The sequence below is a fragment of the Amblyraja radiata genome, chromosome 3 (assembly GCF_010909765.2).
Source record: "Amblyraja radiata isolate CabotCenter1 chromosome 3, sAmbRad1.1.pri, whole genome shotgun sequence".
Taxonomy (NCBI): domain Eukaryota; kingdom Metazoa; phylum Chordata; class Chondrichthyes; order Rajiformes; family Rajidae; genus Amblyraja; species Amblyraja radiata.
In genome coordinates this window covers 93,613,490-93,626,767 of record NC_045958.1, presented here as the reverse complement: position 1 = coordinate 93,626,767, position 13,278 = coordinate 93,613,490, and the positions used below count along the sequence as shown (strand labels likewise).

Below are 13,278 nucleotides of genomic sequence, written 5' to 3'. Positions count from 1 at the left end.
CTGGATACTCAAAGCCAATGGTGTAATTTGGCCTCAAAATATCAAGAACTTAGTTGGTCAAAGATTTGATTATAGACCTTTTTGCCTATTCATCTCCAAACTGAGCAGTATTTCTGGGCTGCCGCTCTGGTCACCGTGCCAGAGTGAGGTTGTGATTAAGCTAAGATTCACAAGAATGTTGCACAGAGAGGGCGGTGAGTGCCTGGAACGTGCTGCCGTGGGTGGTGGAAGTGGCAGGTGCGATAGTGGCCTTCAAAAGCTTGGATGGACATATGGATATGCAAGTAACGGTGGTTTATGCAGGCAGATAAGAATTAGTCTTGGCATCATGTTCGACACAGACATTGTGGACTGAAGGGCCTGTTCTTGGGCTGTAGTGCTCCATGTTCTAATAGTGCCAAGACTGGAGGGCTTTAATTATAAGCAGGGATTGGTTTGGCTCTGACTGTTTTCACTTGAGCAACGGAGGCTGAGGTGTGACTTTATAAGCTTATGAAAATATTTCCTACGATAGGGAAGTCTAAAACCAAAGGGCATAGGCTTAAAATAAGGGAATAGATTAACAGGAGTTCTGAGGGGCAAGCCATTCAACAGAGGATAGTGGATGTATGGAATAAGCTGTCAGAGGAAATGGCAGGCATGGGTACTGTTGCATCATTTAAAAAACGCATTTGTTCAGGTATCTGCAGGGGAATGGTTCATAAAAATATGGATCAAAAGTAGACAAATGAGATTAGCACAGATAGGCACGTATGTTGGCACAGCGGCGCAGCGGTAGAGACCCGGCTTCGATCCTGACCTTGGGTGCTGTCTGTGCGGAGTGTGTGCATTCTCTCTTGGGTTTTCTCCGGGTGCTCTGGTTTCCTCCCAGAGACATACAAGTTTGTAGATTAATTGGCTTCGGTAAAATTGTACATTGTCCCTTGTGTGTTGGGTAGTGCTAATGTACGATGTGATTGCTAGTCGGTGTGGACTCGGTGGGCAGCAGGGCCTGTTTCCACTCTGTAACTCCAATGTAAAGACCAAAGGATGGCATGGATAAATTGGGCCCAAGTGCCCGTTTCTGTGCTGCATACCTGTATGAATCTGAGATTGTGGATTGGCAAACATACCAATGATTAGTTATTAGATCTGGGGTAATATTGCAATATTTCTGTAGTGGGACTCTCCACAGTTACCCTACGTAGTGCAACTGGCAGGCATAACAACAATGACCGTGGACCTATGTTATGTAGAGGTTTTTACATCATGGTATTTGGATTTATGTGGTTCAGCTTTGTGACTCTGCAGCCCCTCAAACTCTGAGTTAGTGGTGAAAATCTTAATAACTAGTATGGGCACCTCTCAGCTTGACAAAATCCATCACAGACTAAATGTGCAAATTAATAAATGTATTCTCTAACAGGATAAGTGCTCTCAAGCTAATTCACTTTTAATCTACTTTTAATAAGTCATCCATGTTTTGCATTTCAGAAGTACACATAGGGAATGTAAGATAGTGTAACGTGGTCATTTATAGCTCAGAAAACTGCTTAGTCCCTTGTTTAAATGCAAGTTATCTTAATTAAATTTACTTCCATTAAAATCCTTTCCAATGTCAGTGCTTCAGGAAATGGTCTAATGTTTGAATGTACAAATATCTGTGAATCCCAAGTTATGTCTGTATACCTTTGATACAGTAGTATAGATCATAGCAAAACAGGGACAGCATGGTAGAGTTGCTGCCTCTCAGCGCCAGAGACGCGGGTTCGATCCTGACCCCGGGTGCTGTCTGTACAGAGTTTGTACCATTTCCCTTGGGTTTGCTCTGGGTGCTCTGGAGTTTGTAAGTTCTCCGTGTGGGTTTTCCCCAGGTGCTCGGGTTTCCTCCCACACTCAAGACTTACGGATTTGTAGGCTCATTGGCTTCGGTAAAAATTGTAAATTATCCCAAGTGTGTAGGATAGTGATAGTGTGCAAGGATTGCTGGTCGGCGCAGACCTGGTGGGCCGAAGGGCCTGTTTCTGTGCTGTATCTCCACACTAAACTAAACTTTCTGTTGGACTGATCTGCAACTTTCAATTTGTTTTCTGTGATGAGACTTCCTCCTTCCATCTGTCATAAGGTTGGATGGGTGGAGAAGTCAGCTGCTTCACTCTTATCTCTGTTCCCGTCCATCAGGACTTTACCAATAATGCAGCAGGTGATCTGGCTGGACTCTTATCCTCCACCTGCAAACTTCAGTTATGGGGCTTAGATTTTCTCTTGCACCAATTATAGGTCACCCATTGCTGTTTGACTCCGCTTGGCTACAATTCTCATACTTCTGTTCAAAATCTATCCTGGCCTCGTCTCTCACTATCAATCCAATCTCCAACAGATGTACATGACACATAATGCAAAGGAACTGCAGATGCTGGTTTATACCAAAGATAGAGATAAAATGGTAGAGTAACTTAGCGGGTCAAGCAGCATCTCTGGAGAAAATGGGTAGGTGACGCTTTGGGTCATGACCCTTTTTCAGACTGAATGTAGTAAGGAGAGTTCTTTCCCCCCATTCTTTCTATTAAAATTAGTCTAAAGAAGGGTCCCAATCTGAAATGTCACCTATCCATGTTCTCCATAGATGCTGCCTGACCCACTGAGTTACTCCATCATTTTGTGTCTCTTTTAAATATACGGGACAGTTAATTCATCCAGTTCTAGCTTCTCTTGCACTTCCCTGATTTCCTGTAGAGTTGGATTCGTGTGTGTCATTCCCACAGCAGAACGCTTAAGCTTTGTATTTCCTCAACTACTTTCCTGCTCTATCTCTTTTTTTGGATGTGGTACTCCATCAAATTGTTGAGAGATGATGACCACTCAAAGTGACTAAAGCCATGTTATTACCTTTGGAAGTGCTGTGCCCAACCTGGATGTAGGCTTCTATGGCATGTCTTCCCAAACATCAATTGGAAGTTTGAATAAGCTAGCCATCATTTATTCCCGATTCCTGTGACCTTTTCGCGCCTGTGTTCTTGTATCTACACCTGAAAGGGTGCAGAAGAGAATCATCAGAATGTTATTGGGGGCTTGTGGGTTTGAGTTATAATGGATAGGCTGAGACATTGGAGCGTAGGAGGCTGAGGGGTGACTTTATTGAAGTATACAAAATCCTGGGGGGTATGGATAAAGCAAATGCTCAGTGTTTTCCCAGGATAGGAGATTCCAATACTAGAGTAAGGCTTAAGGTGAGAGGGGAGACATTTAAGAGGGATCTTCGGGTCGACTTTTACACTCGGATATCTGGAATAAGCGGTATAGTATGTAATCTGGAGTAAGCTGCCATAGGAAGCAATAGAAGCAGATCTGATTACAACTTTTGAAAGACATTTAAACAGATATATAGATAGGAAGCATTTAGAGGAATTTGGGCCAAATGCAGGCAAATGAGACCAGCCCAAGAGTGCCATCTTAGTTGACATGGATATGTGAGCTCTAGGACCTGTTTCCATGCTGTGTAGCTCCACAACTCTGCTAAATGTGCAGATCAACCAAGTTATCACAAGTCAGTCTTGTCAGATCTGAACAAAGAATGCATAAATTCCATAAGCCGTTAACATTTATCATCTTGGTTCATGCAGCAGCCAGTGGTTCGGATCAGAACCATTGAAGGTGAACATAATTGAATACAGTTTTATGTGCTCGGCATAGTTCCCTGCAAGACAGCATTTTATTGTAGCAGCAGATCAGAGGAGATTGTCACAACTACACAAAATGCAGTTAATTGAGGCTGCAATATATCTTCCATCGTTCTTTTGGCAGAATTAACTCTGCATAGCAGTAGAAACTAATGAGCTTGCCAGCTACCCATTTTCCAAAGTATAAATTACACAAGTATGGCAAATGAGTAGAACATAAGCTTGTAAGACTTGCCTATTTTTAAATGAGTTTCCACAAACATGCCCTAGTTAATTTGTTTTTCCGTAGGGATTGATTTACTGTGTACGTGAAGCACTTAACTGGGCATTTTCAATCTGTCAAAATGTGGCGATTTGTATTCTGGGTGAAGTATTTGTTGTAAGGTATTCTGGCCTTTTCTCGCCTCCAGTTGACCCTCACCATTGATGCTAACACCCCATCAATGAATAAAGTATATTAAAAAAGACTTGAGGCTCCAGAGCAACTCAGTGGGTCAGGCAGTATCTGTGGAGAACGTTGTTTTGGGTTGGGACGCTCCTTCAGATGGAGTGGTGGGATGTGGGGTGGAAGACGGCTAGAACAGTGGTGAGAGCGGGATAAAGTATAATGAGTGTAAGTGGGATTGAAGAATCGCTGTTTGAAAGTGTTGCTCAGGGAGTCCATATTGTGCCCAGTTGAAAGATGAGGTGATTTGACTTCCTTGGAGCAGTGTAAGAGACTGAGAACGTCATGGACTGAGAGAGAGAGAGAGAGTTTCGAGTGATGAGCATCTGAACTAAACCACTGCATTCCACAGGGAGTCACACAATCTCCATTTGAGCCTCTTCCATCCCTCCCCCCTGCCTTTTATTTCAATGTTGTGAATAGCAGGTGCAGTAGTTTGAAATTCTTGCTCTCTTGACAGCAGTCAAGAATCAATAAATGAAATATATGGTTGTAACATAAGCCTTTAAATTGTATCTAACGAGTTACATTGAGCAGAACAATGTTAAGAATTATATGCTGTTGATGTCTTGCAAGCAGCAGTGAAACAAATGGCAATTGGAGTTTGTTTGCTAATTGATTTGCAGGGGAAAATTTGCCAAGGAACTGGAAGAATTCACGTTCTAAACCTAGTGTCATGTTATAGTTGGAAAATGTCACCGTTTAGAAAGTAAAAGAAAGGATACTAATCTTAGTTTAGTTTTGTTTATTGTCACGAGTACTGAGTAGGATGAAAATCTTGCTAACCAGACAGCGGAAAGACAATATATGATTACAATCGAGCCATCCACAGTGTACAAGATACATGATGAAGGGAATAATGTTTAGTGCAAGGTAAAGTCCGATTAAAGTTAGTCCAGGGGATCGCCAGTGAGATAGATAGTCTTCTAATAGTGCAGCACCCCCTCTGGAAAACAAAGCCTAAATTAAGTTCAAGACTTTTAATTTTTCCAAGTCGCAATTTTCTGACCCAGCAATAAATGTGCAACCAAGTGCATTGGAATAAGCAACACAGGGTGTTTTGGTGGGATGTGATATGATGCACTGGAATTAAAAGTTAAAAACAGGATTTTTTAATTGTTTTATATTGTAGATTTGATCGGTTTCTAAATTCGGGAGCCTGAATAATAAATTGTGTTGTGCCGTGCATTTCACTGTATCATGTATTCACAAACTGGTTCTTTAACAAGCAATATGGCCTGTGTTGGTGTAGAGAGGAACTGCAGATGCTTATTTATACTGAAGATAGACACAGAGTGCTGGAGTAACTCAGCGAGTCATGCACCATCTCTGGAGAAAAAGGATGGGTGATGTTTTGAGTCGGGATCCTTCTTCCAACCCGAAACATCGGACATCCTTTTTATCCAGAGATGCTGCCTGACCCGCTGAGTTACTCCAGCATTTTGTGACTGTCTATGGCCTGTGTTGGTGTGGGAATAAGAGGAGTTTTATTTAGATCATTAATTGTTAAGCTTTGAAAATAAAGTCCTAAATTAAAAATTGATTCTATTTGCTAATTGGAGAATTTATGTTCGGTAAACATATCCATTTAATGTTACGGGTTGAAGCACCGCGCCTGAATGCAAAATTCCACGCTGTAGCGGCCACTGATCAAGTTGATGTATTAATTCAATATGTAACAGGACAGGGAAGAAGATACATTTGGTGGTGAATCTTTGGATTTATCTATTCTATGGGTCTGTGGAGACAATGTAATTGCATAAAAGACAGAGACTTCTGTATATTAGGGAGATCGTGGGGAAATAGAGGTTCAGTGGGGAAAATGATGTTGAGATGACGATCATTCATGATCTTGTTGAATGTCAAAACAGATCTGAAGGGCGTAATGGCTTGCTCCTCCTCTGTTCTTACACTTAACATTGAGGCCCTAATAACATTTTGTTGGTCCTGTTGGGCAGAGTCCGTCATCAGCATGATAGAAATCAGATTTCTGAAACCAGTGGTCTATTTGAAGCTCTGACTTAGGAAGAAAGATATTGTGTGAGTGAAGGAAAAGATCCAACATGTTCTCAGAGAGCATCCTACTGTAAAAAGGTGACTTTCTCCACTAATTCCTGAGAATCCCTGGCCCAGGATCACTCGGCGAGGAGAGGGAACCTTCTTGAGCTAACATAGGGTCTACTCGCGAGGAGGATGCAAAGCTCAACAGAAGTAATGGAAGGTGTGCAGTGCCTCAAAGTCTTCCCACCTACCTTTCCCTCAGACACCCTGTGCCCCATTGGTGGTGGTATCTGCAGGTCCAAAATTTGTTATTTAAGAGGTCCCTTCTCTAGGTAACATTACTGAAGGTGGCTGTTACTGAATTTCCACATCCAACAGTTTTCATTGGATGGTGATCTGGAGTGCCAGACCTGGGCAAATTCTCTCGTCTAATTATCAGTACAGTTTTTACCATGCAAATCAGATCGGCTAAGCCAGCACCAGGTGATCATCCATTGGATCTAAATCGTTTGGCTCTTTGCCTCTGTAAGTGGTTCTGTTGTACCAGCGGTTTCTTCCCAGCTGTTATCAGGCAACCGAATCACTGTCTAGAGAGCGGTCCTGACCTACCACATATCTCATTGGAGACGCTCAGACTATCTTTAATCGGAATTTACTGGACTTTATCTTGCACTAAACTTTATTCCCTTTATCATGTATCGTCTTCCCGCTGACTGCTTTTCACTTTACCTTGGTACATGCGACAATAAACCAAACCAAACACTCCTGAAATATCTCGTTGCTCAGAGAATTTAATAACAACACAAAGTTTGATCACTTGAGTCAAAAATTGCACACCTGTTATTTTTATCTTTTAACAGCCTTGCCGGATAAAGGGAGACATTGGCCATTACACTGATGAGAATGCGGCACCTTTAGTCCACTGTGTTCGTCTCCTTAGTGCATCTTTTCTTTTAACGGGTCAAAAGAATGGTAAGCTGCAACATTTGAATGGCTTCAGCTTTTTATCTTTGTTCTCACTGTGGAATGTTTGCTTTCATCTCCGGTTTTTCTTTGTAGGTCTGATTCCTGATAAAGAAGTCAGAGTGAGTGTCAAAGCGTTGGCAGTAAGTTGTGTTGGAGCAGCCATTGGACTTCATCCTGAAGCTTTCTTCAACAAACTGTACAGGACTTCACTTGAAGTTTTAGAGATTCAAGGTACTGGAATGGGCTGGAGTGTTTCAAGCAGTGAGTTAGAAATACATTACAGAGATAGTTAATTACATTGTCTGGAATTATCAGATAATTATTTTTTAAGTTTTGGTGATACAGCTGAATCCAAGCCAACTACCGATCACCCGTTCATGTTTTTTCTGTGTTATCCCACTTACACATCCATTCACTACACATCAGGGATTTTTTTTTTTTAAATGGGGCTGGCCATTTTTGGGATATGGGAAGGAAAATGGGCAAATTCCAAATAGCTAGTACCCTAGATCAGGATCAAACCCGGGTCTCTGATGCTGTAAGGCACCGGCTGTGCCATGGGCACATATGGCCCCCAGCTATGCCTGCCTTTTTGTTGATTACGTTGAACACTTCTTGTTGCGATGTACCCTGGCATCATTCCCCAGCTTTGTCTGCTACATCAACGACTGCAAGTGATTTTGTCAACTTTTTTACTAACTTTCACCCTGCCCTCAAATTCATTTGCACAATCTCTGCCACCAGTCTCCCCTTTATCAATCTCTTTGTCTCCTTCACAGGCCATTATCTTGGTTCTTCTACAAACCCACTGATCCCCCACAGCTACCTTGACCACACCTCCTCTCTCTATCCATTGCAAGTATGCTATCCCTTCCTCTCATATTCTCTGTCTTTGCAGCATCTGCTCCCAAGATGAGGCCTTCCACGTTGTTTCCCCACTTCTGTTGGCAATAGATTCTTCACCCATCTCCTCTGCCACCTGCTCTTATGCACTCGCTCTCCCTCTCCCCAGTTCCCCCAGAGGGAACAAGGCAAGAGTTCCCCTGGTTCTTGCCTTTCAGCCCACTGGCCTCCACATCCAACACATCATTCTTAGATAGTTTTGGCACATTGAACGTGATCCCATCATCAGTTGCATCAGCCTGTCCCCACCCTTTTCTGCTTTCTGTAGACACTCTCTCCGTAACTCCTTGTTTTGCTCTTCCCTTCCCATGCAAAGTGTCCCCTCTCCAGGTATTTTCCCCTGCAGCCGCAGGAGATGTAACACCTGTCTTTACACCTCTCTCACTTCCATCCAGGGACCCCAGCAGTCCTTCCAGGGGAGGCACAGGTTCACCTCTAACCACATCGACTCCATTTCCCGGTGTTCCCGATGTGCCCTCATTTATATTGCCAAAAGCAAGCGTAGATGAGGCAACCTTTTTTGCCAAACACTTTACCTTTTTCTGCCAAGGCCAGCTGGATCTTTTGGTTGCTCGGCATTTGAACTCCTCTTCCCATTCCCATCTGCTCTGGACCTCCTGCTTTGCCAGAGTGAGCCGCCTTCTCCTTTTTGTTCTCTTGTTTGGCAAGAGGTACAGAGTGTAAAAAAGCACACCTCCACATTCAGGGACAGTTGCTTCCCAGCTGATATCAGGCAACTGGACCATGCTATCACTAATTAGAGAGCGATCCTGACCTACTATCTACCTCATTGGAGACCCAGACTATCTTTAATCAGACTTTACTGGACTTAACATTATTCCCTTGATCCTGTGTCTGTACATTGTGGACGCCTTGATTGTAATCATGTGTAGTCTTTACTGACTGGATAGCATGCTACAAAAAGCGTACCACTGCACGTCGGTAGTAGTAGGCCCCCCTCGGTCATGACTGACCATGGGTGATGCATCCTGGTCGGATGTAAGCCTGGGCGATATCATATGGAGGACGGGCTGTTGCCCATGCAGCACGTCCCCCCTCTCCACACCGCTGATCGATCCAAAGGAACAGCAGGGCCGTTACAGTTTGGCACCAGCGCCGTCGCTGGAGCTGCCAGAGCGAGGACGAACTGCCTTATGGGCTCCGACTCCAGATTTCTTGAGGTTTACTCCTGGAGCCTTTTCCATGACTGAATATGGCCACAATGCAGTGGAGGTTTTAAATCAGAGTTTTCCCTCTCCTAAATGGACTGCCTTCCCAAGCTGACGAGCCCCATCTGCCCGAAATTTGTGGGGGCAGGAGCGTCTACCTTCCCGTGCAGATCTATAGCATCTGCCCACTGCACGTCGGTACATGTGACATTAATAAACCAAACTAAACAAGAATTCTGAAGCTCTGACGGAAATTGAACTGATCTTCCCTCCAATAATAGTCCAGGTCTGTGGACAAATGGAGTTCCCCATGCATGTTGTTGTATCAGATTGCTGGCATACCTGCTGGACATTTTAGCTTTACTTTTGAATTTTCTTTCAAGTATTTGCAGATTTTAGAATTTGTGAAACATTCGGAGGTAGCACGGTAGCTCAGTGGTAGAGTTGCTGCCTGTTAGCGCCAACTACCCGGGTTCGATCCTGACTATGGGTGCTGTCTGTACGGAGTTTGTATGTGACCGAGTGGGTTTTCTAAATTGTCCCCAGTTTGTAGGCTAGTGTTAGTGTTTGGGGATCGATGGTCGGCACAGGCTCGGTGGGCCAAAGGACCTATTTCTGTGCTGTATCTCTAAACTAACCTACTTTTTTTGGTTAGCCAACTCACGTCTTGATGTTTCTCATTCCACAGAAGACCAATGTATATCAGATATTTTGAAATATGTCAACCATGGGGATCCACAGATAAGAGGAGCCACAGCACTCCTCTGCTCAACATTCATTCACTCGGCTCTCACAAAGACTCGATTTAATCCAGAAAGCTGGCTTGCTGTGGTACAAGGAGCTACAGGTAAATGGACAAACCCTGTTGATGTGCTGTTAGTTTGTGCAACTGTATGGTGTTAATGTGTTATCCCTGGAATTCTTGCTCAAAGAAATGGTTTCTATCTAGATTGCCTTGCATCATCTTGTGTGATATGCAGAACCATGCTGAGACTGTCAACACAGTGATCAATTGCAGCAGATCTGTCACAAAAATGAGGGAAGAAGATTAGACTTTATTGCCTTCCATCACAGTGAGGAATGTGGGGAATCCGCTGTGGTGGATGTTTATGTTCACTATTATGTGGTTGTGTGTCTTGTTGCTTTGTTTTAGTATGGCTGTATGGTAGTATGAATATCACTGTACCTTAATTGGTACACGTGGCAATAAAAGACCTTTGAAACATTTGAAGTTGATGAAAAGTTCCTTATACATTGGAAACTGCTCCACTTAATTGTCTTGTTCGTCTTTCTTGCATTTCCCTCCAGCCCCATATCCTCTCTAGTGCCTATTATAACCTGGTTCATTGTGATTTAAGGAGGAGAACAGCCTCCCCTGAGCTCTTGTCCACCTTGCTTATGCCACCACTTCCATGAAAAACATTCTTAAAGATTAAAAACCAATGCATCATTGGGTTCTGACAAACTGGTCCTTGACATGAAATGTTAAGACTGTTTGAGACAGCTCAGCGGTAGAATTGCTGCCTCACAGCACCAGAAACCCGGGTTTGATCCTGACTACGGGCACTGTCTGTACGGAGTTTGTATGTTCTCCCTGTGACCTTGTGGGTTTTCACCGGTTTCCGGTTTCTTACCACACTCTAAAGACGTACAGGTTTGTAGGTGAATTGGCTTCCGTGAATTGCAAGTTGTCCCTAGTGTGTACGATAGGGCTAGTGTTCGGGGTGATTGCAGGTCAGCGTGGACTCGGTGGGCTGAAAGGCCAGTTTCCACATTGTCTAAAGTCTAAAGTTTCTCTTTCCACAGAGCAATCCAACTAGCTTTTTCTGTTTTTACTTTCATTCAGGATGATCTAAATGTAATAACATGGTTAAGATGTTCTCCCAGTATTATTTTTATGAATATCAGATTTCTCAACCAATTTAGTGGATATTTTTTGTTGTGTGATTGGTGTTTACGTGCAATTAATGCAGTATTCTTTCCTTGAACATATCAGTTCACAGACTTTTACCCTGTCAATTTATTTGCAGGGTATGGCTTCACTTTGGAGGATTGCGTCCCTTTACTCCAGAAAACCCTGAAGGATAAATCATCTGTAACTTGCAAAATGGCTTGTGCTGCCGTAAGGGTAGGTGTTGCTTTTCTTGAGATTAAAATAATGCCATAAATCATTTTATTAACTCCTAGGATATTTATTAATGCTGGGGGGGTTTTTGAGGCGGGGGGGTTCCTTCATGGTTAGGTTTTTGTTATCGTGTTCGGCAATATCTTTCTGTGGTATGTTTTTATTGGATAAGAATGGTACTGGAATAGCTTTGATAAGGAAGGATTGTAATTTAATCCTAAAGCATGTGAACAGATAATCATTGACACCGTCCCTGTAATCGGTGAGGGATGGGACACGGACTCCTGTGGACAAAAACAAACATGGCTACTCTGAGGCTTTTAGTCGTGTTGCTAAGGCTGCCTGGACATACAGTGGTCAACTATTCCATAGATATAACAGCTTGTATGTACATTTAAAGAAGGACACCAATTGCCGAGTCAGCGGGTCAGGCAGCATCTCTGAAGTGCATGGATAGAACTTACCTTGTTGCTTTCTGACCTGCTGAGTTAGTCCAACACTTGTCTTTTTTTTGTAAACCAGCATCTGCAGTTCCTTATCTCTGCTGATCTGGGTTGTGTCATTGACTGGACAGAAATGCCACCCTGTGGCTCAGCCCATGAACAGCAATTGGCATCACAGAACATACCTTTTAGAAAGGAGATGTGGAGGAATTTCTTTAGCCAGAGGGTGGTAAATCTGTGGAACTCATTGCCACAGACCACTGTGGAGGTCAAGCTATTGGGTATTTTTAAAGCGGAGATTGACATATTATTGATTAGTACAGGTATCAGGGGTTATGGAGAGAAGGCAGGAGAATGGGGCTGAGAGGGAAGGATTGATCACCCGTGGTCGAATGGTGGAGTAGACTCCATAGACTCAAATTATTTTCTTTTGACTAATTAACATGAGAACTCAAACAGCAGCAGGAGTAGGCCAGTTGGCCCTTCAAGCATGGTCTCTCTCACAAGGAGATCTTGATTAACCCAGTCTTGGAATCAACACAACTGTGCCACACTCTCAGTCTCCTTGAGTCCGTGTGTGTAAACCACAAGACAATAGGAGCAGGAATGCGCAACCTCTCCTTCAAGCCAGTCCTGCCATCCAGTATGATCATGGCTGACCTGGTTCCAGTCCTCAACTCCACCTCTGTGCTTGTTCTCCCCCATTCCCCAATCTCTCAAAAAAAAATTATCTACCCTCTAGTGTAGACAATTCCAGAGATTCACCATCTGTACAAGGAAAATCTGTGCATCTGTTCTAGTATCTTGTTGGCATCCCTTTGAAAGACTTCCGGTAGTGCAAACATCATAGTATCTACCCCATCATGTCCCCTTAGGAACGTTTGTTTCATTAAAATCATCCCTCGTTCAGCTAAACTCCAAACAGTGCCATATAGCGCCAGATCTTGACCTCGGGTTCCGTCTGAGTGGAGTTTGCAAGTTCTCCCTGTGATCTCGTGGGTTTCTTCCCGGTGCTTCGGTTTCCTCCTGCATCCCAAAGACTTGGGAGGTTTTATGTTAATTGGCCTCTGTAAAGTTGCCCCTAATGTGCAGGGAATGGATGTGAAAGTGGTATAACATAGAACTAGTGTGAATGGGTGATCGGCTTGGACTTGGTGGGCTGAAGGGCTTGTTTCCATACTGTATCTTTCAATTCACTTCAAACAATACAATACCGTTTATTTGTCATTTGAACCTCACATGAAGTTTAAACGAAATTTGGTTTCTGCAGTCATACAAGAAAAGAACCAAGACACACACCAACACAATTTACACAAACATCCATCACAGTGAATCTCCACCTCACTGTGATGGAAGGCAAAGTCTTGTCTCTCCCCTGCTCTCCATTCCTCTCCCGAAGTCAAAGTCAAAGCCCCCGGCGGGCGCTATCAAGTCCCACGGCCACTTAAAGCCGCGCCGGGCGATGTAAAGCCACGCTCCGGATCTTGATGTTGGAGCCCCCGGCGGGCGCTAACAAGTCCCGCGGCTGTTACAACAGTACAAGTTTGTTTTTTTAGCTGTTTGTGAT

General features: G+C 43.5%; 1 protein-coding gene across 5 annotated transcripts in view; it reads left to right on the top strand.

Moving 5' to 3' along the window:
* Positions 1-13,278, top strand: part of htt (huntingtin) — a 214,299-nt gene that overhangs the window by 74,365 nt on the left and 126,656 nt on the right. For all 5 annotated transcript variants that reach the window (XM_033018340.1, XM_033018344.1, XM_033018343.1 and 2 more), the window contains 4 exons: positions 6,966-7,077; positions 7,165-7,302; positions 9,832-9,990; positions 11,174-11,271. In XM_033018340.1, coding sequence (XP_032874231.1) covers positions 6,966-7,077; positions 7,165-7,302; positions 9,832-9,990; positions 11,174-11,271 — 507 coding nt within the window. The remainder of the gene's footprint in view (positions 1-6,965; positions 7,078-7,164; positions 7,303-9,831; positions 9,991-11,173; positions 11,272-13,278) is intronic.